At 46.6% G+C, this 27,927-nt stretch overlaps 1 protein-coding gene across 10 annotated transcripts in view; it reads left to right on the top strand.

Annotated features, from left to right (window-relative positions):
- The window catches only part of TDRD7 (tudor domain containing 7), a 125,897-nt gene extending 102,679 nt beyond the window's left edge, over window positions 1-23,218 (top strand). For 7 of the 10 annotated variants that reach the window (XM_037902400.2, XM_037902399.2, XM_037902398.2 and 4 more), the window contains 3 exons: window positions 4,194-4,693; window positions 13,638-13,798; window positions 22,720-23,218. In XM_037902400.2, coding sequence (XP_037758328.1) covers window positions 4,194-4,693; window positions 13,638-13,798; window positions 22,720-22,940 — 882 coding nt within the window. In that variant the 3' untranslated portion in view covers window positions 22,941-23,218. The remainder of the gene's footprint in view (window positions 1-4,193; window positions 4,694-13,637; window positions 13,799-22,719) is intronic. The other 3 variants (XM_043547170.1, XM_043547168.1, XM_043547167.1) reach the window with 1 other exon arrangement.
- Window positions 23,219-27,927: the final 4,709 nt, after the last annotated feature.

Here is a 27,927-nt window from a genome sequence, read left to right as displayed (position 1 = left end):
CAGACATTCAGGTTTTGATACAAAAAACAAAATTCTTTCAGACTTAAAACCGTTTTCCTAAATTAGTTTTGTTTGAAAAGCTATTATACTAGACAATTTACAGCTTTGTAGCCTCCCCTAACATTTGTATTCTGTATGAATCCATCATTTTTGACACATTTGATACAAAGCATATTTGCTTGCATTTCCCAGCAAACACTTTTTATACAATTCTTGGATCTGCATTTAAAGAAGACACAGAATTTTCCCCCTTCCAAATTCTCCTGTGCTAGCTCAGTATAATTCCTTCTTACCAGCAAATGAGGGCAAGAAAAAAGCAAAACTCTTGTTGTGCCACCTCATAAAAAATGAAGTGGGTGGATGACCCTGCTCAGTTATTTTCCTGTCTCCGGCAGGTGGAGATAACTCTTCCAGCTGGCTAGGAGAGGAATCTTTTAGTTTTCTGTTCTTATTTGCTTTTATTTCTATATGACAAGTCACTACCCGCAAGCCAGGCTGTGACTCTGCTGCGCGCCAGCTTGCTGCTCAGTAACGTCCGATGTGGACGCTGCTACAGCGCAGTGAAAGTTCCACTAAGCCACGCTCTGGGATTTTCACTGCGCTGTAGCAGTGTCCACACCAGTTGTTACGGCATGGCAAACCAGTGCCATAGATTCGCACCCTGGCTTGCAGTGTAGTAACTAGCCAAGGAAATAGGCCCTAACACAATGTAGTTTAATTTAGTACAGTCCATTTGCAGACTCATTTTTTTGGAGTATGCTGAGTAGATGTCAGCCATTTATAGTGTGACCTACTTACCTAATTGTCTGGGAGCACCCTTCAAAGGGAAACAGGTGTTCAGAGTCTGCTATAATTAGTACATTACAGGGGATCTTCTGAAAAATCTTGCCCCTAATTTCATTACAGGGTACCACTATGAGTGCGCCTTTTGAGAAGCACACTTTGTAGCTTTCCCTTTTCTTGTCTGCTTTAGTCTTGAATACTGCACATTTAAAATGCTGCTGGTCTAGTCTGGCATATGTAGATATTGTAAAATGATATTGTCAAACGTGTGGCTGCATGTGTTCCCTCTGTGTGCCATCCCAGCTCTGTGCAGACAGCTGGCACAGCAGACCTTGATCAAACTGCCCAATGACCATGAGATTCATTAAGGTACGAAGGCACCCGGCCAGGTTTATTGTCAACAAAGAAAGGTAATTGTATCCAGCAGACTCTACGGGGATAATAAGACATGTATGCCCGTGACAATGGACACAGCTCAGTGAATGGCGGGACTTTCTATTCCCCCCCCACCCCCACCCCGCAGGCCGGCCAAAGACACTCCCTCTGAGACTCCATTTTATATACCAATACAAACAAGTATTTTGACCATAGTTAGTTAGTTCCCCCTGATGTGGGTTGTTACCATCCATTACCTTGTACATGTTGGTTCGATCAAAACATCTCTATCCATTATTACTGTCATCTTGACCTTATCTTTAGGAGGGGTCAGTGTGTTCTCGTTATCTTTGGGGTGTGTTTGTACCATACTTGGTATCAGGGTACTTGTACCATACTTCTGGAATGCATTTGTTTGAGTGTCCTCCTTCATGTAGTGACTAAGGTTGGAATTTTCAAAAGAGATTAGATACTTAACTCCCACAGAAAGTCAGTGGGATTTGTGTACCTAACCCCCTTATACTCTTTAAAAATCTCAGTCTAAGCTTTTAATATTTCTTGGCTCTGAACAAATTCGCATTCAGCATCACTCAATGGCAAAATATGCTCAACCTTAGGACAGTGCGTTTTATTTTTTCTTTCCATATCTTCCTTTCTGGTCTTCCCCCCCCACCCCCTTTCTTCCGTCTGCATTTTCCTCCCTGCAACAACTCTTGATTCCTAGTCCCTTCCCCATTTCATCTGCTAAGGTGATCTGGCTATGAAATACTTAATGCTGATGCTTGAAACATCCCATTGAGTAATTGGGGCAGGGCTGTTCACATTTGTCAGTCCACGAGGATGTGGTTTTCCACGGTTTTGTCTCCTGATTTACACTAGCATATGAAAGAGAAGAATCAAAATCTGTTGCATCAATCTCTGCAGATTCATGAAGGTAATGTTACTTTGGATTACTCAGCTTGCAAAGATACTCTTGCAATTGTTATCATGAAGGCTAGAATCTACTTGGCCTTGTAAATTAAATCTTAGTATCTAGAGAATCCAGATATGCCATGAGGGCTGAAGAAATGCATCAAGTAGGCTAGAAGATTGCTTTTTTCTTGTCTCCCATCTGCTAGTATGATGTGTTAATATCCACTTTTCTGGCCTGAAATATGTGGTCTCTGAAAAATTAAATTAACATGTAAGAAATTAGTTATCTACACTGCCAAATTTACACTCCAGAGCACTTGTACCAGAATACTATTGTTACTGATGTAACATAGCAAAAATCATTAGACCAATGCTTTAAAAATGGGTGCCCAAAGGTGGTATTCTAAGTTGGTGGGAGCTGCTATGTTCTCAGGGTATTTGAAAATTAGGCAGTTTTATTTAGGGGCCGAAGTATGAACTTAGAAGTCTAACTGTAGGCATTCATTTTGGAAAATCTAGGCCTGTATTTAATAGGCTTCCACTGTCTAACTGTGGAGAAATTCCCCTCTACTCTCCTGACTTCTGTCCAAGCCATTCCTGCAGACCTCCTAAAATGCTCACTTCCTGTGGACCTTATCTTTTATTCCACTTATTTTAAAAAGCTGGAAAGATGCATAGATTCACAGTGGAAATCTGTTGATAATAACTTGGTTTTCTGCACTGACTAAATCTGAGTTAATGGTAAAAGCAGCTTTTAATAATTCAGTTTTACAGCATTCTTGAGACTTCTAGTGATCATAAAAATTTACTAATTTCCCTGAAGTTCTTGATGCGAAGCTGCACCATGTATGGGTATATATAGTGCTTCAGTCAATAATCTTTAAGACACAAAACATACCTAACACTTCAAACAGTGTATGTTAAGCATACACAAAATCCTAACTTATCACACAACCTAAAAAGTAAGGAATTGAAAAGTTCAGACAACAGTGGCAGCCTTCTACTCTGCTACACAGATGCACAACCACCATATGTCAGGGAACATCATAACTTTAATTCTTCCCTAAGGGGGATACTAGCATTCCAGCACCACCACAAGCAGACAAGATTTCTCTCCCTGTTTCCTTTGTCAAAGATCTCAATACAAATGCCTGAAGAATAGCAAAAGTGGTTCCCTATGCGCTGGCAACTGCCCGTTTGGTTGCAGGGAACATTACTGGGGTCATAAGTGGGGGCAGATGACAAAATACAGAACTGTGTCTCCCCATAACTGTTCAGAAAGGCTCCCATGTACCTTGTCGGAGAATGATGGCAGCCAGCCCATACCATGTTCTCTGTTTAGCTGTTGCATGTAAGGATTCACTTATAATAAATACTAATATTTTTTTAAATTAACATGAGACACCCCATTGAGCTATCACTAACTACAAACTTCAGTCTTTCTGCAGTCTCGCTTTTAGTCAGGGGGTCTGAAAAATTGAGACTCGAAATGAGACCTTTAAGATCAATTTTTCATTGTTTAGAACTCATACAGATTTATTTGGAAATGCTAAACTCTGAGATTTTACTGTAAATTTGATGCAGACACACATTTTTCCATACAAACCTTAGTCTCTAAGGTGCCACAAGTACTCCTTTTCTTTTTGCGGATACAGACTAACATGGCTGCTACTCTGAACTCTTGTAGTAAGTGCAAAATGGAGCCCAACTTAGGGTGGCCAGATGTCCGGATTTTATAGACACAGTCCCAATTCTGGGTTCTTTTTCTTATATAGGCTCTTATTACCTCCCCACCCCTGTCCTGATTTTTCAGATTTGCTGTCTGGTCACCCTAGCCTAACCTCAACGATGGTGTTGCTCCTACTCTTCCATATTGAGCAGTTTGCTGCACTTGCCGTTTTCAGCCATCGTGAAAACCTTTGTCCACATATTTTGTTAGCTTTACCTTAGCAGTAAACTGTTTGTGCCAAGTCTTTGAAAATATTTTTATTTCAAAATAAATTACTGTTAACATAACCATTCCAGTTTTTCCTCCCGTAAAAGGCTTTAATCTTGTTTCATACAAAATTGAAGGTGCAGATGCATTTAATAATAGGAGTTTACTTTATTTCTTCCCTTTAAAGGTTGCTAAACTGGATGACTCAAAGGGAATTGCACATATTTACTTGTTTACTCCCAAGAACTTCCCAGACCCTGATCGGAGCATCAATCGGCAGATCACTAATGAGGACTTGTGGAAGCATCAGAAAGATGTCTTCTTGAGTGTTGCACCCAGTGGAGCTGGTCCTATAAAAGGGAAAAGTGATACTATCCTTGCTCCAGAATTACTTGGCCTAGGCCTCAAGAAAAGCCTCATGGGGTCTATCAAGCTTGCTCCAGATCCCAGCAGTGTGGTGCCTACTGTTGACATGCCACTTCTTCTACCCTTACCGAAACCCGGTGAGCACATGGATGTCTATGTTTCAGTGGCCTGCCACCCTGGTCACTTTGTCGTCCAGCCTTGGCAAGAGATCCACAACCTAGAAGTCCTCATGGAAGAAATGATTCTGTACTACAGCATGGCAGAGGAGAGATCCATTGCCGTTAAGAAGAACAATCTGTATGCTGCTAAAGTAGAAAATAAGTAAGTAGATGCTTTCGTAAAAGATATGTATTATCTTGAGGAAGGCTGTTGTCTACGGTGATACTTGCAGGGTCCAAATGCCCAGCACTAGCATTAGAGATATGCACTGAGAAATCTTAATTGGTGCTCAATCTTCTCAGAGTTAGATTAACATGAATTATGCATTTCTGGGCAATGTTTGGCCTCATTCCAGTTCACAAGGGAAAGTGTCCACATTTCAGATTGTCAGTAATCTGAGACCAAGGAAGGTGAATGAGGTTGTAGACTACGTGCCTCCAGGTCAGAGTTAGAACACAATGATTGAAACACTCCTTCTGTTCCTGCTGTACCTGACCTGATGCTCTCAGTTTAGCCACAGTCAATCAAGCACTTTTTGCCAGCAGTAAATTCACATGAAAATTATTTTCCCCTTAATTGCTAGTTATTTATCACTGTGAGTATAAGATTTTTTTCATCACAGCTGTTTCCGTCAAATGGCTATTTTAATTTAGCTATACCATACAAAAATCTCTGTTTAAAGTAGTAGTGTTACACACAATTACAGTCTGAGCATTTAAAAGGCCAGGTAAGAAAGAGTTAGTGGAAGAAAATTTATACAGATTCTACTGTTCCGAAATACATGTTGGGGAGTCTTCGGAAGTCATCTTGTACGTGTGCCTAGAGCTCTCGTGGAGGGTTCATTTTCATTGATCTAAATCATCAGTCAGAAATCTGTCTGCCTTGTTGTTTCATCCATGTTATTCCCCTTCCACTGGCTCCCCCTTTTCAGCCTCATACTTGTTTTTCCCTTTTAGGGCCCTTTGTGACTTACCTTTATCCAAGCTATTAGGCACTTTAAAGCTTTTTACTTTAGTCCTATTGACTTTCATTGAAACTTAGCCAGTCACTTTTTGAAAAAATGTGACTTAAACACTAAAGTACTTCTAAAAATTTTACCCATCATTTCCTATATGACACAAAGCAGTCAGTGCCCATCCATGCTGTTCGAACAATTTAACTGTTGTTGTACATGGGGGTTCTTTCATGCTGTCTCCTTTGCATTCCTGTGCTGCTCCAGGGAGAGGGCAGGTCTGTGACCCTGGGCACCCTGGGAATGCTGATTGGCTAGCTGTGGGGGTTTTTTGTTCTGCCACTCAGCGGCGGTCACCAAAAATATTCTCCACCCTGGCCAGAAAAACAGCCTGAAACTCCTGCCCATGGAGCTCCTTGTAAATGTCTGCAAAGCCTCTGTTTCGTCATTCAAATCACTCCTTAAAAATTCACCTCTGCCATGATATCACTATAACATGTTGATACTGGCTAGGTAATGTGTGTACTTGTTTCCTAGAACATCAAAGTTTTTTCAGATTTTGCTTTTTGAAAAATGGATTTTTCTACTAAATTTTTTCAATAGAAAATTGTAAAACTATTTTTCAAATGTATTTTTCAGTTTTTGGATTTGGATCTTTTCTATTCCTCCTCCATTTTTTTTTAATTCCAAACCAGAAAAGAAAGGGGTAGACGGTGTTCATTTCTTTCCTCCCCCAAACACCCACTTTACCACATTTTTCTGTTCTCTCTCTCTCTCTCCTCTTTTTCCAGTGAGGGAGGGAGTAAAGGGAGGAGGAGGACTCCAGAAATGATAAAACAATTCTTATTTCATGTTTGTCGTTTTGTTTGTAGATGTGTTAGTCCCAGAATATTAGAGAGGCAGGGTGGGTGAGGTAATATCTTTTACTGGAACAACTTCTGTTGGTAAAAGAGACAAGACTTTGAACCACACAGAGCTCTTACACAGATCAGATCCGAAGAGGCACCAATAAAAGATCTTCGTCTTTGTGTGCTTGCTCATAGAATCACAGAATATGAGGGTTGGAAGGGAACTCAGGAGGTCATCTAATACAACCCCCTGCTCAAAGCAGGACCAATTCCTAACTAAATCATCCCAGCCAGGACTTTGTCAAGCTTGACCTTAAAAACCTCTAAGGAGATTCCACCACCTCCCTAGGTAACCCACTCCAGTGCTTCACCACCCTCCTAGTGAAAAAGTTTTCCCTAATATCCAACCTAAACCTCCCCCACTGCAACCTGAGACCATTACTCCTTGCTCTGTCATCTGCTACCACTAAGAACAGTCTAGATCCATCATCTTTGGAACCTCCTTTCAGGTAGTTGAAGGCAGCTATCAAATCCCCCCTCGTTCTTCTCTTTTGCAGACAAAATAATCCTCATAAATCATTTGCTCCAGCCCCCTAATCATTTTTGTTGACTTCCGCTGGACTCTTCCCAATTTTTTCACATCCTCCTTGTAGTGTGGGGCCCAAAACTGGACACAGTACTCCAGATGAGACCTCATCAATGCCAAATAGAGGGGAATGATCGCATCCCTCAATCTGCTGGCAGTGCTCCTACTTATACAGCCCAAAATGCCCTTAGCCTTCTTGGCAACAAGGGCACACTGTAGACTCCTATCCAGCTTCTCATCCACTAACCCCTAGGTCCTTTTCTGCAGAACTGCTGCCTAGCCGCTCGGTTCCTGGTCTGTAGCAGTGCATGGGATTATTCCGTCCTAAGTGCAGGACTCTGCACTTGTCCTTGTTGAACCTCATCAGATTTCTTTTGGCCCCATCCTCTAATTTGTCTAGGTCCCTCTGGATCCTGTCCCTACCCTCCAGCATATCTACCACTCCTTCCAGTTTTAGTGTCTTCTGGAAACTTGCTGAGGGTGCAATCCACACCATCCTCCAGATCATTAATGAAGATATTGAACAAAACCGGTTCCAAGACCAACCCTTGGGGCACTCCACTTGATACCGGCTGCCAACTAGACATGAAGCCATTGATCACTACCCATTGAGCCCGACGATCTAGCCAGCTTTCTACCCACCTTATAGTCCATTCATCTAGCCCATACTTCTTTAACTTGCTGGCAAGAATACTGTGTTAGACTGTATCAAAAGCTTTGCTAAAGTCAAGGAATAACATGTCCACTGTGTTCCCCTCATCAGCAGAGCCAGTTATCTCGTCACAGAAGGCAATTAGGTTAGTCAGGCATGACTTGCCCTTGGTGAATCCATGCTGACTGTTCCTGATCACTTTCCTCTCCTCTAAGTGCTTCAGAATTGATTCCTTGAGGACCTGCTCAATGATTTTTCCCAGGACTCAGGTGAGGCTGACTGGCCTGTAGTTCCCCAGATCCTCCTCCTTCCCTTTTTTAAAGATGGGCACTACGTTAGCCTTTTTCCAGTCATCTGGGACCTCCCCCGTTCGCCACGAGTTTTCAAAGATAATGGCCAATGGCTCTGCAATCACATCTGCAAACTCCTTTAGCATGCTTGGATGCAGCACATCCTGCCCCATGGACTTGTGCTCATACAGCTTTTCTGAATAGTCCAGAACCACTTCTTTCTCCACAGAGGGCTGGTCACCTCCTCCCCATGCTGTGCTGCCCAGTGCAGTAGTCTGGGAGCTGACCTTGTTCGTGAAGACAGAGGCAAAAAAAGCATTGAGTACATTAGCTTTTTCCACCTCCTCTGTCACTAAGTTGCTTCCCTCATTCAGTAAGGGGCCCACACTTTCCTTGACCACCACCTTGTTGCTAACATATCTGAAGAAACCCTTCTTGTTACTCTTAACATCTCTTGCTAGCTGCAACTTCAGGTGTGATTTGGCCCTCCTGATTTCACTCCTGCATGCCTGAGCAATATTTTTATACTCTTCCCTGGTCATTTGTCCAATCTTCCACTTGTTGTAAGCTTCTTTTTTGTGTTTAAGATCAAGGATTTCACTGTTAAGCCAATGAGATTTTTGTCAATGTCATGAGATTTTTTGCCTTAGCAGTATCTGCAGAGTCAGCTGTAGCTCCCTCTTGAGTGCAGTACCCATGCATCGGTATATTAGGCATCACTGGCCCTGTGCCCTCTCAGTTCCTTCTTACCACCTATGGTGGTTAGTCAGAGCACCTTTCCCTTGCCTCGCAAGGGCTAGAGTTTCTTCTACTTCAGTCTTTGAGCCTTAAGGCCTTGTAAATAGTTTGTTTACAGTAGTTAGTAAGTAGTTAAGTAGTGTAGTTAGAGACAGAGTCCCTGTGGGGCATGCTCTGGTCTCCGGGTTTTAAGCCCTTCTCTGACTGTAACAGGCCTATACCTATTAGTGACCCCCATATCAGCTGCCTCAAATGCTTGGGGGAATCACATGTGAAGAAGTGTCACATCTGTAAGAACTTTCATCCCAGAACTCAGAGCGAAACATCCGTTTTGAGGGCCCTCCTTCCTGAGGGCTGCTCTACGCGCGGCATTGGAACCTTCCCGGACAGACACTGCCCTGAGCACCTCGGCCTTGGCGCACAGCGCACCCCCTGGCACCGGACTCTGCCCAGCACCTCTCCCTGGCACCAGTGCCTCAGAAGAGATCAAAGAAGAGTGACTCCCTAGCACCGAGCAAGAAGGGCAAAGGACCCAGTTCGGGCCGACAGCCCATACCGGAGCCAAATGGGGCCCCCTCTCCCCGAGGGATCCACCACTGACTCCAGGGAGCAGTAAGGGACCCAGACTGGTGGCAATGCCAATGCCTTCCCAGGCTCTCCTGGCTCCCAGAGAGCAGAGACCTCCAGTAGCATCGTCCGCACCGCACGTGTCTCAGGTCACAGCAAAGGCTCTCCATGAGGGCAAACCAGCCGTAAAGACCCCCCAGAGGGCGGGCAAATGACGCCGGTCTCCGGAAACAAGACAGTGGTCTCCGTCTCCATGCCCCAGGTCTCTGTCTTCTGCGGGGCGTCCTAAATTGCTGGCACCGTGCTCATGGTCTCCGCCCGCCTGATGCAGGTCACCTAGAGGAAGGCGCAGGTCACCTAGAGGAAGGCACTGGTCACCATATTGCTGGCACCAATCATCCTCCTGGAGGCTGTCTCCTCAGCACAGATCTGTCTCCCAGACGGTGGGAGCAGTCTCTATTGCAGTACCCATCCTCCCCTGCCCCGGCCCTGGCACCAATGCTCCTTGAGGCACCGGTCTCCCGCGGCAACAGTTAGCCATAAGACACAAGCTTGGCCCCTCCATGGTCACTGGAAGGTGTTTCCCCTGGTTCAGGAAGGGAATTCAGCCCTTTGCCCTGCAACCACACCAGCGCGATTGGGCACCTGAGGCTGCGTTGACCTCCCCAATGCTGTCATGGCAGCAAGGCCAGTAGCTGGCGCAATGGCCCTACTGGAGCGCCTGGGGCATGCCTCTGATGCCTCAGTCAGTCCATTCCTTGTCCGCCGCCTCAGAGCATCAACCAGCAGCACCAAGTTCGGTGAATGTGGCACACTCGGAGGCCAGGGTAGAGGAGCAAGTGCCCACCCCGAAACCCTCTTCCCCCATGGGCGATGATCCCTTGTGGCCTCCCACAGTGATCCAGTCGTCATCCGTGTCCTGGGATGAGGCCGTGGCAGGCCCCTCCCACGCCAGCCCGCCGGATGATTTCAAAGAACATCAGGCCCTGCTTCATAGGGTGGCTACAAACTTGGGCTTGGAAGTAGAGGAGACGACTGAACAGGCGGCCACCCTGTTCAGTGTGCTCTGGGCCTCTGCCCCCACCCTTGTTGCGCTGCCAGTACACGATGGGGTCCTAAAGTAGCAAAAGCCCTTTGGCAAACTCCTCCTTCCATTCCTCCCTAGGTTCGAGGCCACCTTCTTCCATAACTCCAAGAGGGCTGAGAAAAAGTGTTTCATCCTGGCCAAGGGGTTCAAATGGGCTCACTGGTCGTCTTGTCAGCCAAAGAGAATGACAGATGGGCAAACCAGTTTGACACCCCAAGAATAAAGAGGCCAAGAGGCTGAATCTGTTTAGGAGAAAGATTATTTGATGGCCAGCCTTCAGTTCCAGGTGGCTGACCACCAGGCTCTCTTGGGGAGGTACAACTTCATCTTATGGGACTCCTTCCATAAGTTCAAGGACTCACTGCCCCAGGAATTGGGGGCCCTGGTGGAGGAGGGTTCGACAGCTGCAAGGTGCTCCCTCCAAATGGTGTGGGAAATGGCCAATTCAGCAGCTAGCATGGTCACATCAGTGGTGGTCATGAGGCACAGCTCCTGGCTTCAGACCACTGGCCTGTCTCAGGAAATGGAGACCTCAATCCAGGACCTTCCCTTTAGTGGGAATGGTCTCTTTGCAGAGCAGTCTGACACGAGGCTGCATGGACTGAAGGACACTCAGGCCACCCTTTGCTCACTGGGTCTGCATATGCTGCAATCAACGAGGAAGCAGTTCCAGCCACCCCTGCTGCCAAGGCCTTGGCAGCCTCGACAGGACCCTGCAAGGAGAAGGGATAGACACGAGTCTGTCTCATCGCTGCCCTTCCTCCTCCCGTTCCTGTGCACAACCCGGCCCATCAAAGCCTCATGGGAGGCAGAAGCACTTGTTTTGAGTGTGCGCTCGAGAGCAATCCCCCAGTCAACTCCCCGTATCCACCTCATTTCCTCAACCATCTTCGTCCCTACCATTCAGCCTGGTCGCAGGTCACCTCAGACCGTTGTGTGCTAGAGCTTGTATCTTGGGGCTACACCCTTTAATTCTCAGCCGCCCCCTCCTCCCACCCCCATTTCCTGTCCCTCTTCAGGGACCCTCCTCATGAGTTACTCCTCATTCAAGAGGTTAAGAACCTCATGCAGCTGGGGGCAGTGGAGGAGGTCCCCTGGGACATGAGGGGAAAAGGGTTCTACTCCTGTTTCCTAATCCTGAAAGTGAAAGGGGGTCTAAGGCTCATTCTGGACCTGCAGCACTTCAATAAGCCTCTCAAAAAGTTGAAGTTCTGCATGGTCTCCCTGGCCTCCATCATCCCCTCCCTGGATCCGGGAGACTGGTACACCTCCCTTGATCTGAAGGACTCTTATTTCCATATCTCAATCTTCCAAGGTCACAGACAATTCTTCTATTTTGTGGTTGGAAGGTGCCATTTCCAGTTCATGGTGCTGCCCTTTCGTCTCTTGTCTGCCCCAAGGGTGTTTACAAAATGTATAAAGAAAAGAAGGATGTGTGGCACCTTAGAGACTAACCAATTTATTTGAGCATAAGCTTTCGTGAGCTACAGCTCACTTCATTCCCAGGCTCATTTTTCCCCCTACTGTTACTCACACCTTCTTGTCAGCTGTTGGAAATGGGCCATCCTGATTATCACTACAAAAGGTTTTTTTCTTCTGCTTATAATAGCTCACCTTAACTGATCACTCTCATTATAGTGGGTATGGCAGCACCCATTTTTTCATGTTCTGTGTGTATGTATATATTCTTCCTGCTGTATCTTCCACTGCATGTATCCGATGAAGTGGGTTTTAGCCCATGAAAGCTTATGCCCAAATAAATTTCTTAGTCTCTAAGGTGCCACAAGGACTCCTTGTTCTTTTTGCTGATACAGACTAACACGGCTACCACTCATACTGGCCAAGACATATATTTACCTGTCTTCTTTCTGAAGCCTCATAAATAGGAAGAGGAGTGCAGATTGCATGCCCTGGACGTCAAAGGGCGCTTGCTTTCTACATCGACAGGACCAAGCCGTTTCCTAAGTCAACACATTCGTTGCAGTGGCAGACAGGATGAGAGGTCGCCCAGTGTCTGCACAGATGATTTCGTCCTGGATCACAGCCTGCATCCATTACTTCTATGAACTGGCAAAGATGCCTCCACCAGTGACCGTGACTACCCACTCAACTAGGGTGCAGGCTTCGTCGGCAGCCTTCCTGGGCCAGGTGCTGATTCAGGACATCTCTAGGCCGTTACCTGGTCGTCTGTCCACATATTTGCATCTCATTGTGCGCTCACCCAGCAACCCCTCTATTCGACACTGGTGAGGCCTCATCTGGAGTACTGTGTCCAGTTTTGGGCCCCACACTACAAGAAGGATGTGGATAAATTGGAGAGAGTCCAGCGAAGGGCAACAAAAATGATTAGGGGTCTAGAGCACATGACTTATGAGGAGAGGCTGAGGGAGCTGGGATTGTTTAGTCTGCAGAAGAGAAGAATGAGGGGGGATTTGATAGCTGCTTTCAACTACCTGAAAGGGGGTTCCAAAGAGGATGGCTCTAGACTGTTCTCAATGGTAGCAGATGAGAGAACGAGGAGTAATGGTCTCAAGTTGCAATGGGGGAGGTTTAGATTGGATATTAGGAAAAACTTTTTCACTGAGAGGGTGGTGAAACACTGGAATGCGTTACCTAGGGAGGTGGTAGAATCTCCTTCCTTAGAGGTTTTTAAGGTCAGGCTTGACAAAGCCCTGGCTGGGATGATTTAACTGGGAATTGGTCCTGCTTCGAGCAGGGGGTTGGACTAGATGACCTTCTGGGGTCCCTTCCAACCTTGATATTCTATGATTCTATGCTGGCTTTGACAGAGCAGTGCTGCAAGCCACATGACTCTGAACCCCGACCCTGCCACCAGAGATACTGCTTGTGAGTCACCTAGAATAGAATCGACATGAGCAAGCGTACAAAGAAGAAAAAACGGTTACCTACCTTTTGTAACTGTTATTCTTTGAGATGTTACTCATGTCCATTCCATTACCCACCCTCCTGCCCCTCTATCAGAGTTGCAGGCAAGAAGGAACTGAGAGGGTGTAGGGCTGGCGGTGCCTAATATACCGACACATGGGAGTAGCATTCGAGAGTGCTATAGCCAACCCTTCAGACACTGCTAAGGCAAAAATCTCCACCGTCCACGCATAGGATGGAATGGACGTGAGCAACACACCTACCTTTCGTAATTATTGTTCTTTGAGATAACTGTGTTTACCTCACCCACCTGCTCTTGAATTCTTATTTCAATATTTTGTCAGTCTGAAACAAAAATGTTCAGAGTTTTTTATTCAGTTCTATTGTTTTCCATGCTTCTAGTTAAAGCATTTTCTGATTGCATTCAGTTTGTGTGAATCATACTTTAAATCTACCCTTTGTTTTCTTTTTTCACACTTTTTTTTTAAAATACCATTTAGGTGGCACAGGGTGTTAATAAAAGGAATTCTGACAAATGGGTTGGTATCAGTATATGAGTTGGACTATGGTAAACATGAGCTTGTCAGCATCAGAAAAATACAGCCTCTAATGGACATGTTCAGAAAACTACCATTTCAAGCTATAACTGCTCAGCTTGCAGGTAGGTCACAAGTATTTGTAATTTTGTTGGATAAAATTTTCTAAACAATAGAAGGGCATCAAGTGGGTAAGAATATTTGGCGTATAAAGCTATGAGGATAGTGGCATAGTGTACACTTAAATTTTATAGTAAGCATTTTGCAAATTTACAAAATAATGAATAGATTAGAATTGTTTTCATTGTTTTTTTTTATTCCACCCTTCGTCTTTGTACAAGAGAGGTTAGTAATTCAGTTTTATTACTACTGTGTTAAAAAAAAATTAATCTCTAATGAGAGAGAATTTGTATTAACCACATGTTATGAAACTGAAAGGCATCTTAATTTAACTTTCTCAGCAGCCACATTCCAAGCAATATGAAATGTGAGGCAGATGAAATAGTAGTCCTGTAAGTGACTTCTAGAAGGGAGAGTGGAAGAAGGGAAACAAAATTTGTTTTCAGGTCCTTTGATGTAGCAAGAAGGCCATGTTTATATAATTTCTATTAACTGCAAAGCTTGTGCTCTCATTGTCCACTATACTCTCATAAACATCTTTTTAAAATCTGAGCAGGGGAGCAGAGCAGATTTTGGATTTGTGGAGGGCCAAAAATCTTTTTTTTTTTTTTTTTTTTTTTTTTTTTTTTGTGCCCCTGCCTACATGGAGTTTATTTAGGTGAATTTTAATTTTCTCTCTTTTTCTCTGGTTGCTGATCTCTGGCATCTAGAGTATTCAGTAATATTGCTATTTTCTCAGTAACTATCCAACCCATTCTTCACCAATTTAGAAGTGCAGAACTTCTTCAGGGAAGCACAACTAATGCATGAGTGGAAATAAACAACATTTGCTTGCCTAAAAGTGAATGTGTTGCTTTTTCCTTTCCATCTTTCTTCTTCCATTTCCAACTCATTCTGTAACCCTCACCATTTTCTCACTATTTGCTTCATTACAGTTGCTTCTTTCTCCTCCACTTCATTTGAAAAGTAGTAGCCCAGACTTTCAGCTGTGCCTAGTATGTATTGGGTGCAATCAGGCACAAAGGCACAGTTTGTGGGTGTCCAGTCATAGAGCTGGTTCTCCACTGGTCTGTTCTCTCATGTAGCTTAGGGTGACTTTGAGACTGCTCTAAACTACTCCAGCTGGCTATGTTGCCAAGGGGCTGAGGTGCCCATAGGGTTACCGTTGGAGTGCCGTCGCACTCCAGCCATCCCCCTGTGTTGGGGTTGTATATGATCCAGTTGAGCATGTCCCTACGCTATCCAAGGAGTCGTCTGGCATTGAGGAATTTACTAGGTAGATAGTTATGCCTGCACTGTGTGGCCAAAGCAGAATCTGACTATCTAGGTCAGTATTTCCTTTCCTCCCATTCTTCAACAGTTGCTCTTTTATCCATTGTGCTCCCTCATGCAATACTGTCTCTTTTGCATCCCACATTACCCTCTTGTTTCCATGCACCATTATTCTCCTCTGTACTTGTATTCTACTGTTTTCTACCCCAAACCTTTCATGTATCTTCTGTCAGTGGAATAGGGCAATCGCTACAAGAGTGGGAGATGGGTTCCTTGTCCTTTGTCTTCCATGTCGCTCTTCCTGTCCCTCAGAGGGGGGAGATTATGGCTATGTAAATACTGGCGGTGCAGCAAGCCTCTTCTTACTGGCTCTTTTTGATCAATTACATGCTGAGCTGGCTTTCCTTACAACCAGAGACTGTACTGGCAGCTCAGCTGCAGGGAGACAACTGTTGTCCTGGAGGGAGCTTACAGTAGCCCTGTTTGCTGGGCAGCTGCCTAGATTGGGTTGAGGGGCCACATCCATGCAGTGGTTTCCCCTCAAAAAGCGTGTGGACCTTGATCTTTGCAACCCGCAGCAGGCCCAGGTCATGGCATGGTCTAGGAATTACTTTAGACTTACAGGTCACTCATGACAAACTTCTAGTAAGAGTAGCTCATTTAAATTTTGAAGTCACTGTTAGGCTACAAACTTTCAAAATGCAAGCTGAGATGAGCCTAGGTAGTTAGAGGTCTCCAAACTTACTGAATACGAGGAACATCATACTAGGTTTCATGGGCCACAAAGTGTAGCCCTGGTGACCTGCAGAGATTTCATAAAAAATAAGCGAATAGTGAGGTAATGTGCTGAACTCATCAACGACTGTGCAAGAGTTTAGGGACAGTCAGCAGGTAACCAGTCTATACTAATACTTTTAGGATGGCTTCTTCCCCATCTTCTCATCACTTGAAAGCTAGCTGCATTGTGCTGAATGCCACTGAATGCATCGTTGCTGAATACTACTGCTCATCTCCTCTGCACTATGGAGCCACCTTGGGGTTCAGACAAGTGGCAGACATCTTATTAGATGGTGCGGTTTTAGGGGTGGAAATAAACTTTTATTCAGAATATTTTTACTATTTTGCAACTACTAAAATACAAGGCTGCTATAAGATATGTCACTTCCCCGAGCCGGAGGGTCAATGAACCCTGAAGAAGGGGCCAGTGAGCAAAGTACCTGTCCCTCTTTAAAGTGCCTTACTAGGAATGTTCTTAGATATGTGTAAAATGTTCAATAATCACATTATCCAGACCACTGCTGGCAGTTATTCAGAGTCAGTGCACGTGCCTTTCTCTTCCAGAAATGTGGATGATCACAGCTGAAAATAATGTATACTTTTTTAGACCCCCTTTCTGCGTGCTACCAAGTTCCTTTTCGAGTGCTTGCACATGTCCATTCCAATGCAGGTGTGTACGCATCCCAAGTACAGTTGCTGGATTTTTTTCCTTTAGTGGTATCCATTGGGTTGGCTCCAGCACCTCCAGGTGCCGTTCAGTCATAGCACTGGTATAAGGGGCCCCACCGAGCCTGCGTCCCTTCAGTTCCTCCTTACTGCCAGTGATGGCTGCTGGAACTTACCTCGTTGCTCAGGCAATCTTACCTCGTGGTTTCTTTCTGTTTTTTTGTGTATATAGTTCTCGTAGTTTCATTAGTTTGATAGTAGCAATAGCAGTTTTAGTAGTTAGTGTGTTTTGGATGCCTCCATGTTTAGTTGGCAAGGCTTGTCCACTGCCCAGTGCTGGGGCATGCCTCGGTCACCGGGCTTCAAGCCCTGCACTTCCTGCAGCAGATTGATGCCATTGAGCGACCCGCACTAGACCTGGGTTAAGTGCTTAGGGGAAACTCACAGAAAGGACCGTTGCCACATCATTAGGGACTTAAAACCCCGCACCCCAAAAGACTAGACAGTGAGATTGAGGCCTTCTCATGGAGGCAGCCCTGAGACCAGCATCGGCGCCACGCTCGGACTTGGCACCAAGCACCTCAGCTTCAGTGTGGAGCGTGCCTCCTGCCAGTCGAGAATCCCAGCACAGGTCCTCCTTCCAGGGCCTAAGAGGCACCGTAAGCACCAGGAGAAGTCGTTCCCTGGTGCCAAAAGGAAGCAGGCAAGAGGATTGGGATAGAGCGGCCCGATGTGGGTCTCGCACTCTCTCCCCAGCACCCATGCCAGCTCTGCATACGCTAACATGGGAAGTACCATCCTCCAGCAGGCCGTGTACTGAGCAGTTCATGGTACTGTCAATCCTGGAGGCATTTGCAGCTGCTAGAGACTTGCTCACATTGCCTGTTCCAGGTCTCCAGAGATTCAGGACTTGGCACTGCCAGTTCCGATGAGCAGCAGAGAGCCATCCCCCAGCTTTCACATGGCACCGTGACCACTCTGTGGGGAAAACCCCCTCTAATAGCCCCTGACTTCTCCACGGCACCAATCATTAGTACCGAGAGGGCTGGCTAGCTTCAGCACTGTCACTGGGTCTCATAGATTCAGCCCTGGCTCCCAGTTTTAGCCCTGCGGGGGCAGGTGGGCTCTGCCACAGATCCCAGCTTCAGCTTGAGACTTCAGCCCCACAGCAGCACCGGGGCTCAGGGATTTAGTACAGGGCTCAGGGTTGCAGCCCCGCAGCTCCTGGCTGCTGCCCTGCCGTGGCACCAGGGCTCGCAACTCCCAGCTGCTGGCTTTAACTCTCTGGCTGTTGCCTGGAGGGGCCGTTGGGGCTCCAAGCTTCAGCTGGGGGACCCCACTGACCCCCTGAAAGGGCTCACAGCCCCCCGGTTGAGAACTGCTGGCCTATGAGACCATGGGGACCAACACCCATGCAGTGGCCTTTCTGGAACCTGTGGGGATTTCCTCTGGGCCAGGGCACTATCTCAAGGCATTTGTACTCTGTGGCCTCGGAAAGTAGGGTGTCTCTGGTATCACGCTAAGAGACACCAGACCCAGACTGTAGTGCCGAACCTCAAGAGCAGGTTCCGCAGGTCTCGTTCAAGACAGAGGAAGGGGCAGAGGCCCCTCAACCAGCTTTAGCCTCCTCTTCTTCCCCAGTCGAGGCGCTGTTGGCTACTGGTGCATCACCACCCCAAGATGACCACAGTGCTCACCAGGGCTTTTTAAAGCGGATGGCCTTGAACTTGGTATTCAAGCCACGGTGGTCAAGAGGTGACACACGGCCTATTAGATATCTTGTCAGGGGACCAGTCCCTCAAGAGTGGCTCTACCCCTTAACAAGGCAATCATGGATTCAGTTAAGGCGCTTTGACAGACCCCCGCTTCTCTCCGCCTACGGCTAAACACACACTGAAAATACTTGTGCCAGCTAAAGGGTATGAATTTCTGTTCTCTCATTCTCCTTCAGGATCCCTAGTGGTGGCAGCAATGACCGGGACTATCGGGGTCAAGCGCCCAAGGCAAACGACCCCAAAGAGCTGGACTTGTTTGGCAGGAAAGCCTATTTGACGGGTGGGCTATAGCTTTGTATAGCGAACCAGCAAGCTTTGCTAGGTCACTATGATTTTAATGTGTGGGAGGTGATGCAAAAATTTAAGGACATGCTTCCCCAAGATGCCAATAGGAGTTCTCTTCATTTGTTGAAGAAGGGAAGACAGTAGGCAGGGTCTGCCTGCAGGCAGCCTTAGACTCCACCAATTCTGCGGCCAGATCATTGGTCACTGCTGTTACCATGTGCAGGAGCTCGTGGGTAGTCCTCAGGGTTTCCCCAAGAGGTGCAGCAGACCCTCCAGGACCTCCCATTCGAAGGGTCCTTGTTCTTTTCAGAGCAAACAGATGCCAAATTGCACAGACTTAACGACCCTTAAGGCAACCCTGAAATTTCTGGGTCTGTATACATCAACAGCATCCAGAAGACACTACAGGTCTCAGCAGGCTGGATGCTATTTTACACAGCCTCCCAGACAGGAGCAGTGGAGGATGAAAAACAAGGGGTTTGGGTTTAGATCCCCCTCCCCCAACCTCCTCCTCAGGGCCCATGCATTCTGCCCCTAGACATGCAGGCACCTTGAAGCACTCGTTTTGACAAGACGCTCAAGGATGACATTTCAATCCCCTCAATTCTGGACCCAGTTACCCTTCGTTTTCCAGCCAACTGTCCCTCTTCTTCAATGCCTGGAAACATATTACCTCAGAAACACAATAGAATTAGGTTACACCTGCCAATTTTTCCACTGCACCTTTCCACCCATCCTCCCTTGTCTCTCTTCAGGGACCCTTCTCACGAGCAACTATTGGAACAAGAAGTCCAATCTCTCCTTTGGGTGGGAGTCATGGAAGAGGTTCTGCACCATCTATGGGGATAGGGGTTTTATTCCCATTACTTCCTAATCCCAGAAGCCAAGGGGGTGTGAGGGCTCAGATCAATCCTAGACATGTGGCTGCTCAAATGCTGTCTCAAGAGATTAAAGGTATGCATGGTTTCCTGGGCTTCCATCATTCCTTCGCTGGATCCAGAGGATTGGCATGCTCCCCTTGACCTAAAAGACACACACTTCCACATACTGATTTTTCCAAAGCCACAGAAGGTTCCTAAGATTTGTGAAACAGACTCATTAATAATTTGTGGTTCTGCCATTCAGGCTGTTGGATGCCTCACTGGTCTTCACCAAGTGTATGGTGGTAGCCGTGGCCTTCCTCAAGAGAAAGGGAGTTCTCCTTTTCCCATATCTTGACGACTGACTAATCAAGGGCCGGTTCAGAACTCACGTGGAATCTGATATCCCTCTCATCCAATCGACCTTCTGGGCATTGGGCCTGTTAATAAACAACCAGAAATCCACCCTTATCCCTGCACAAAGGCTAGAGTTCATCAGGGTGGTTCTCAACTCCATACAGGCGAAGGCCATGCTTCCTCAGGATTGTTTCTGTTCAATCTCGACCCTGATAAGCTCTCTCCTGGTAATTCCAATAACCATAGTCCGGATATGCTTGAGCCTTTTGGGCCACATGGCATCATGCACATATGTGGTACAACACATAAGGCTACATTTCTGACCTCTCCAGGCCTGGCTGGCCATGGCGTAGTCACCCTCTTGACATCATGTGGACATGGTACTTACCATTCCATCTGAAGTTCTTGACCCACTGACTTGCTGGCTGAACCAGTGTAGGAGTACCTTTTTTGAGGCCCCAACCATCCATATATCTGGTCTCCGACACCTCGGCGCTGGGTTGAGGAGCCCACCTAGGGCATCTCAGGACTCAAGGCCTGTGGTCTCAAGAAGAGCTCTCACGCCATATCAATCATAGAGCACTCTGGGCAGTCCCCTTGGTCTACCAGACATTCTTAACCAACATTGCAGACAAGGCAGTTTCAGGTCTCGCAGCCAATACAATCACTATGTACTACATCAACAGGCAGAGCGGAGAGCATTCTCTCTCTCCCCCCCTGCTCCCCCACTACCAGGAGGCAATCCGACAGTGGGAGTTCTGCGTTACACACTCAGTCTACCTAGAAGCATCTTACCTGCTGGGTACGCAGAACCAATTTGTGGATCGCCTCAGCAGGTCCTTCTCCATTCACCATGAGTGGTCCCTTCAACTGGACATGGCAAGAGACATCTTCCAGAAGTGTGGGACTTCCCTTATAGACCTGTTCTCTACCCATAACAACAGGAAATGCCATCAGTTTTGCTCCTTGCAGGACCACAGCCCAGAGTCCCTTACAGACACCTTCCTGTATGACACCTCCCTCCCCCCCCCCCCTTTCCACTTGTCAAAGATTAAGTAGGACTGAGCACATGTCATCCTTGTAGCCCCAACATGACCGAGACAGCACTGGTTCACCACCCTCTTACGCCTTTCAGTAGAGCCTCCAATCCGTCTCCCATTGTATCCATACCTGATCACCCAGGATCCCAGTCAGCTGCTCCACCCAAACCTCATCTCTCTTCATCTGACAGCCTAAATTCTTCATGGCTGAATCCTGAAGAGCAAGCTTGTTTGGAGCAGGTTCATAGAATCCTACTAGGCAGCAGAAAACCCTGCACCAGAGCAGCTTTCCTGGCAAAGTGGAAACGATTCTCCAGCTGGTTCCCCCTACACAGTCCTCACTGCAGCTTATCTTAAACTGCCTTCTGCTCTTGAAACAACAAGGTCTGGCCCTTTCTTCCGTCAAGGTCCACCTGGCAGCCATTTCAGCCTTCCATCCTAAGGTCGACAACAGATCAGGCTTTTCACACAGAATGGTCGTCTGTTTTCTGAAAGGCCTGGAGAGGGTGTTCCCTCAGCTGAAGGACCCAATACCTCCTTGAGACCTAAACCTCATCCTGTCAAAGCTGAGGGACCTGCCCGTTGAGCCACTGGCAACATGCTGACTGTTGCATCTCTCCTGGAAAGTGACAGTTTTAGTGGCCATGACTTCAGCCAGGACGGTTTCGGAGATCTGAGCCCTCACATTGGAACCTCCGTATACCATCTTCTTCAAATAAGATAAGGTACAGCTGTGCCCACATCCAAATTTCCTCCCAAAAGTGGTCTTTCAATTCCACTGCAATCAAGCAATTTTTCTACCAGTATTCTACCCTAAGCGTATAGAGAACAACAGCGCCTACACTCCTTGGATGTCAGACGGGCCCTGGAGCCTTATATTCAAAGGACCAAACCATTCTGCAGATCGACTCTGCTGTTCATAGCAATAGCTGAGAGAGCGAAGGGGCTCCCCATCTCCACCCAGAGGATTTTTGTCTTGGATTACCTCATGTATCCAGGCATGTTACAAACTCACGGGAGTCCCTCTTTCACCTAACCTGACTGCTCACTCCACAAGATCTCAGCCCTCTTTGGCTGCTTTCCTAGATCAAGCCCCAATTCAAGATCTCTGCAGGGCAGCAACCTGGTCCTTGGTGCACACGTTCTCTGTGCTCTATGCCATTACTCAAGAGGGCCAAGATGATGCCAACTTCATCCACGCAGTCTTGCAGTCAGCTTGTACTTGAACTCTGAGCCCACTTCCTGTGCAACTGCTTGTGAGTCACCTACGTTGGAATGGACGTGTGCAAGCACTAGAAGAAAAAACAGTTACTAACCTTTCTGTAACTTGTTCTTCGAGATGTGTTGCACATGTCCCTTCTGAGTCCTGCCCACTGCCCCCTCTGTTGGAGTTGTCGTGGGCTTGGCGTGGCCCCTTATACCGGCGCTGTGAGCATCCAACATCGGGGGGCGCTGGAGCCAACCTGACAGACATCACTAAGGGGAAAAAAAAATCCAGCAACTGTTCTCAGGGCATGCACACACCTACATGGGAACGGACGTGTGCAACACATCTCAAAGAGCAGTTACAGAAAGACCATTTTTTACCACAATGTGACACAGTTGATGATCCTTACATGGGAGGCTACAACAGCCATTGAAACAAGAGTAAGGATTGAAATGTTTTTACAGAGCTTTGTTAGCTTCACTTTCTTTAATAGCACTACTTTGAGTGTCTTCCACTTCAAGTGTAGAATTACTAAGAATCTTGATTTTGGGAAAAAGAACAGGAGGACTTGTGGCACGTTAGAGACTAACCAATTTATTTGAGCATAAGCTTTCGTTGGTTTTGGGAGTTTGTCACTTAAATCAGTCTTTTCTTTAAATGGCCTTATTTGCTTTATATTTTTCCTAGGAGTGAAATGCAAACAGTGGTCAGAAGAAGCATCAATAGTGTTTCGAAACCATGTGGAGAAGAAACCCCTAGTGGCACTGATCCAAGCCGTTAACGAGAGCACAAGATCTTGGGATCGAAAAATAGTGACCTACTTAGTGGACACCGCGCTCCCAGATACCGATATATGGATTCATGACTTCATGTCTCAATATTTTGTGGAGCTTTCAAAGGTTAATTAATCACTGCTTCTGACACTATAGCAACTAATTCAGATTCCTGAGCAATAAAAACTGTAGCAGGCTTTAAAAGAGAAATTCAGCTGTTTACATGATCTTGAATATATGAATGCAGTAAGTTTGAAAAATCTGATGCTTGTATTTAACAGAAGTTTCTGTTTTCTTTGAATTGACTTTCAGAGAACTTGCACTTTGTTCACTAGTGTAGCGTTAGAATGTTGGGATGAAAATTCAGATTAAGTAAAATGTTATTTATCAATAAAAATTATTGGTGACTTGTTTGTTTTCTTGCTGGACTCTTTTTTTCATTCTTTTCAAACTTAATGGCGTTTGAGGCTTGTCAAAATTTGAGTTTATTTACAAACTGTTAATTTCTGCTTCACAGCTATTCCCCCTCCTTAACGAAAACAGACATCACATCTGAACTGATCCCTCATTTGTTGATAGTTTCAGAAATATCCTATCCCTGAATCCAGAGTGTAAGAATTGTACTTGTTTTTACACGGAGGTGTCAGCACATAACCTGCATGTGTCCTGACAGCTGCAAATACCGGGCATTGTGAGTGCTGCAGGCACCTTTTGCTTTCTGCGTTTGGGTGAAGAAAATGCATTCCAACAATCCCACTTTTTTCCTCCCACTTAAAAACAAAACCCAAAAAACCAGCAGCTTCTTGCAGTCTGCTCAGATGGTCGGTCTGTCCTTTACGGTTAGCACCCCTCTCCCTAACCTGCTTTTTCGCCCTCTTCTTGCCCTCTTCATTTCATTTAGGACAGTCAAATGCTCATGAGAATGGTTTCCATTAAATGCACCTTCGTCTCATGTTAGATCTGTGGGTTTTGGTGTATTCCCAGCTAACAACCTACTTTACAAGACACTGAGTTCCCCAGTTTTTATGTGTACCAGAGCTTCTGACTAGCTTGGGCTGATCCTGCTGACCTTTCCTGTGTGGGGGAATTTACCATCCTTCTTGAGGGACAGTACATACCCATTTACAGTGATCTGAACCCATGCTGTATGTCCTTTCTTTACCCTAGAGGATATTTAAGAGAAATGTCCTCAAAGCCTCAGATCTTCACCTCCTCCTACAGGTACATCACACACCTCACATCCCCTGTGCATGCAAGGGAAGATGTAGCATAAGGCCATCCAGCTCTAGAGAGCTGAAAGGATTCAGAGATATATACTTCATCTACTTGTGGTATCTGATACACTGAAGGGGAATGATCCACATTGCTAAGTAGTTAAATGGCTTATGGTCTAATGTTTCAAAGTAGAAAGAATCTGGTCTGTCATCACTTCACCAGCCTCTAGAGACTCCCTTACAACAAACATTAATCACCGTAAGCTCTGAGATGGCGGCTTGTCCATGGGTTACCTAGCTAGTCAGTAGCAGAGCTCATTGGTCCTCACGTCCAATCCCCTGCGCTGACCACTGGATCTTCATCTCTCTATAAAGTGTCCTGGTTCAACACTGGTAGCTTGAGCTTTCATTATGTGGCATTGTCCTTGCCATGGCCAGATATTCAGAGGTCTCCTCCCAGTGTTTGTGGCCTTCCTTCCCCAGTGCTAGGTGGATGAGTGCCTTGGCACTGTCATCTCTGAGCTGTGCAATGAATCTTCCAAATCTCCCTTTGCTGTAGGCATGTTAGACTACCAGTAAAAGAGCCTTCGCCTCAAAATGAATGTCTTGTCCTTTCACTTTCCAGCAGATGGGATAATGTCACTAACAGATGGGTGCAGATTATGTATTTACCAAACATAATCTGCACCCATCTATTAGTGACACTATCCTATCTGCTGTTCACCTGTCTGGCTTGTTCTCTGTTCCAGTTTACACACCAAACGTCTTCAGTTATGCTGCTTACTCTTTGCCCCAGCTCAAGAAAAGCAGCCGGCCATTACTTTTCCTCATTCACTCTCCCCACCCATCCCTGCCTTACACATATTCAGGGCCATGGAAAAACGTGTCAGGGACCATGAAATCTGGTCTCCCCTGGTGAAATCTGGTTGTGTGCGCGCTTTTATCCTATGCTCTACAGATTTCACAGGGGAGACCAGCATGTCTCAGACTGGGAGTTGCAAGGGGCTCACAGGGTTACTTTAGGGGAGTGGCATGGTCTGATATTGCCACGTGCCCAGCTGTGAAGGCATTGCCGCACCAGCAGCACAGAAGCAAGGCTGGTCATGCCATGCCATGCCATCCTTACTTCTGCACCGCTGCTTCCTTCAGAGCAGAGCGGCCGGAGAGTGGCGACTGCTGACGGAGGGCCCAGCTCTGCAGGCAGCAGCGCAGAAGTAGGGGTGGCAATGCCAGACCCTGCCATCCACTCTTCTGCGCTGCTGGGGGCAGTGGCTCTGCCTTCAGAGCTGGGCTCCCAGCCAGCAGCTGCCGCTCTCCAGCTGCCCAGCCCTGAAGGCAGCGCCGCTGCCAGGAGCAGCACAGAAGTCAGGGTAGCAGTACCGCAAGCCCCCCTACAATAACCTTGTGACCCTCCCACAACTCCTTTCTGGGTCAGGACCCTACACTTACAACTCTGGGAAGTTTCAGATTTAAATAGCTGAAATCATGAAATTTACTATTTTAAAAATCCTATGACCATGAAATTGACCAAAATGGACCGTGAATTTGGCAGGGCCCTATGCATTGTGAAGAGAGCTCTCGAGCAACAAAATCAAGACTCTCGCGGGGGAGGGGTTGCAGGGAGATAAAACCACGGAGTTATTTCAACGGTGCACTGATCCTGCCTACTCTGCTGGGGCATCAGATGAAGATGGAGTTGTCCAAAGAAAATGGCCAAAATTGGTGAGCTTCATATCAGTCTCTTGGAGTTTGGATGAAAAATGCAATTATGGCTTGATCAGACAGTGCCAAAGTAGGACCCATTATTCCAGACCCTACATGCATGTGGGTGAGCCAAAATGTGTCAACGGGGTATGGAGGGTGGCAAGTCCTTCCACTTCTCTGAGGACATCTTTTGTAACAAGACTTGGCCCTTCCCATGAGGCCACTTCTGCTGTATATGGGGTCACTGGCGTTTCAAGGTAAGCAGTGTGTGTTTATTTTATTATTTATATTATCGTGAAAGTGAGAGCACTAGCTGGGGGCAAATTTCTTGGCAGATTTGCTCTTAAGAACATAAGAATGGCCCTACTGGGTCAGACCAAAGGTCCATCTAGCCCAGTATCCTGTCTGCCGACAGTAGCCAATGCCAGGTGCCCCAGAGGGAATGAACAGAACAGGTCATCATCAAGTGATCCATCCCCTGTTGCTCATTCCCAGCTTCTGGCAAACAGAGGTTAGGGACACCATCCCTGCCCATCCTGGCTAATAGCCATTGATGGATCCAGCCACCATGAATTTATCTAGTTCTTTTTTGAACCCTGTTATGGTCTTGGCCTTCACAACATCCTCTGGCAAGGAGTTCCAGAGGTTGACTAGGCCTTGTGTGAAGAAATACTTCCTTTTATTTGTTTTAAACCTGCTGCCCGTTAATTTCATTTGGTGACCCCTAGTTTCTTGTGTTATGAGGAGTAAACAACACTTCCTTATCTACTTTCTCCACACCAGTCATGATTTTATAGACCTCAATCATATTTCCCCTTAGCCATCTCTTTTCCAAGCTCAAAGGACAAATGTACTAGAACTTTGCTGTTGTGGGAGTTGGGTCAGTTTAGCAGGGGGGTGAGGGTGGGATTTGTTGGTAGACAGGATTGTAACTCTAACAGCACCCCAATGGAGGAGGGCAAGGGACGCACTGGTATCTGGGAGTGTGTGTCTGCTGGCCTGACCAGTTCAGTATATCCCAACTCACTGTCCTAACCTGTGTCTACAACATGTTGTGCTTGTGTAGTGTTATGTACAGAAGACAAATTCAGAATTACAAACTGTTAGCATATAGATATCCAGGCCTGTCTGTAAAGGCCTAGACTCTAAGCCCTGGTCTACACTAGGACTTTAGGTCGAATTTAGCAGCGTTAAATCGATGTAAACCTGCACCCGTCAACACGATGAAGCCCTTTATTTTGACTTAAAGGGCTCTTAAAATCGCTTTCCTTACTCCACCCCCTGACAAGTGGATTAGCGCTTAAATCGGCCTTGCCGGGTCGAATTTGGCGTACTGTGGACACAATTCGACGGTATTGGCCTCCGGGAGCTATCCCAGAGTGCTCTATTGTGACCGCTCTGGACAGCACTCTCAACTCAGATGCACTGGCCAGGTAGACAGGAAAAGAACTGCGAACTTTTGAATCTCATTTCCTGTTTGGCCAGTGTGTCAAGCTGCAGGTGACCATGCAGAGCTCATCAGCAGCGGTGACCATGATGGAGTCCCAGAATCGCAAAAGAGCTCCAGCATGGACTGAACGGGAGGTACGGGATCTGATCGCTGTATGGGGAGAGGAATCTATGCTATCAGAACTCCGTTCCAGTTTTCGAAATGCCAAAACCTTTGTCAAAATCTCCGAGGGCATGAAGGACAGAGGTCATAACAGGGACCCGAAGCAGTGCCGTGTGAAACTTAAGGAGCTGAGGCAAGCCTACCAGAAAACCAGAGAGGCGAACGACCGCTCCAGGTCAGAGCTACCAGAAAACCAGAGAGGCGAACGACCGCTCCAGGTCAGAGCCCCAAACATGCCGCTTCTATGATGAGCTGCATGCCATTCTAGGGGGTTCAGCCACCACTACCCCAGCCGTGTTGTTTCCATCCTTCAATGGAGATGGAGGCAACACGGAAGCAGGTTTTGGGGACGAAGAAGATGATGATGATGATGATGAGGTTGTAGATAGCTCACAGCAAGCAAGCGGAGAAACCGGTTTTCCGACAGCCAGGAACTGTTTCTCACCCTGAACCTGGAGCCAGTACCCCCCGAACCCACCCAAGGCTGCTTCCTGGACCCGGCAGGCAGAGAAGGGACCTCCTGTGAGTGTACCTTTTAAAATACTATACATGGTTTAAAAGCAAGCATGTGAAAGGATTAATTTGCCCTGGC

This window comes from Chelonia mydas, chromosome 5 (assembly GCF_015237465.2).
Source record: "Chelonia mydas isolate rCheMyd1 chromosome 5, rCheMyd1.pri.v2, whole genome shotgun sequence".
Lineage (NCBI taxonomy): Eukaryota > Metazoa > Chordata > Testudines > Cheloniidae > Chelonia > Chelonia mydas.
This window is presented reverse-complemented; position numbering and strand designations above follow the sequence as displayed.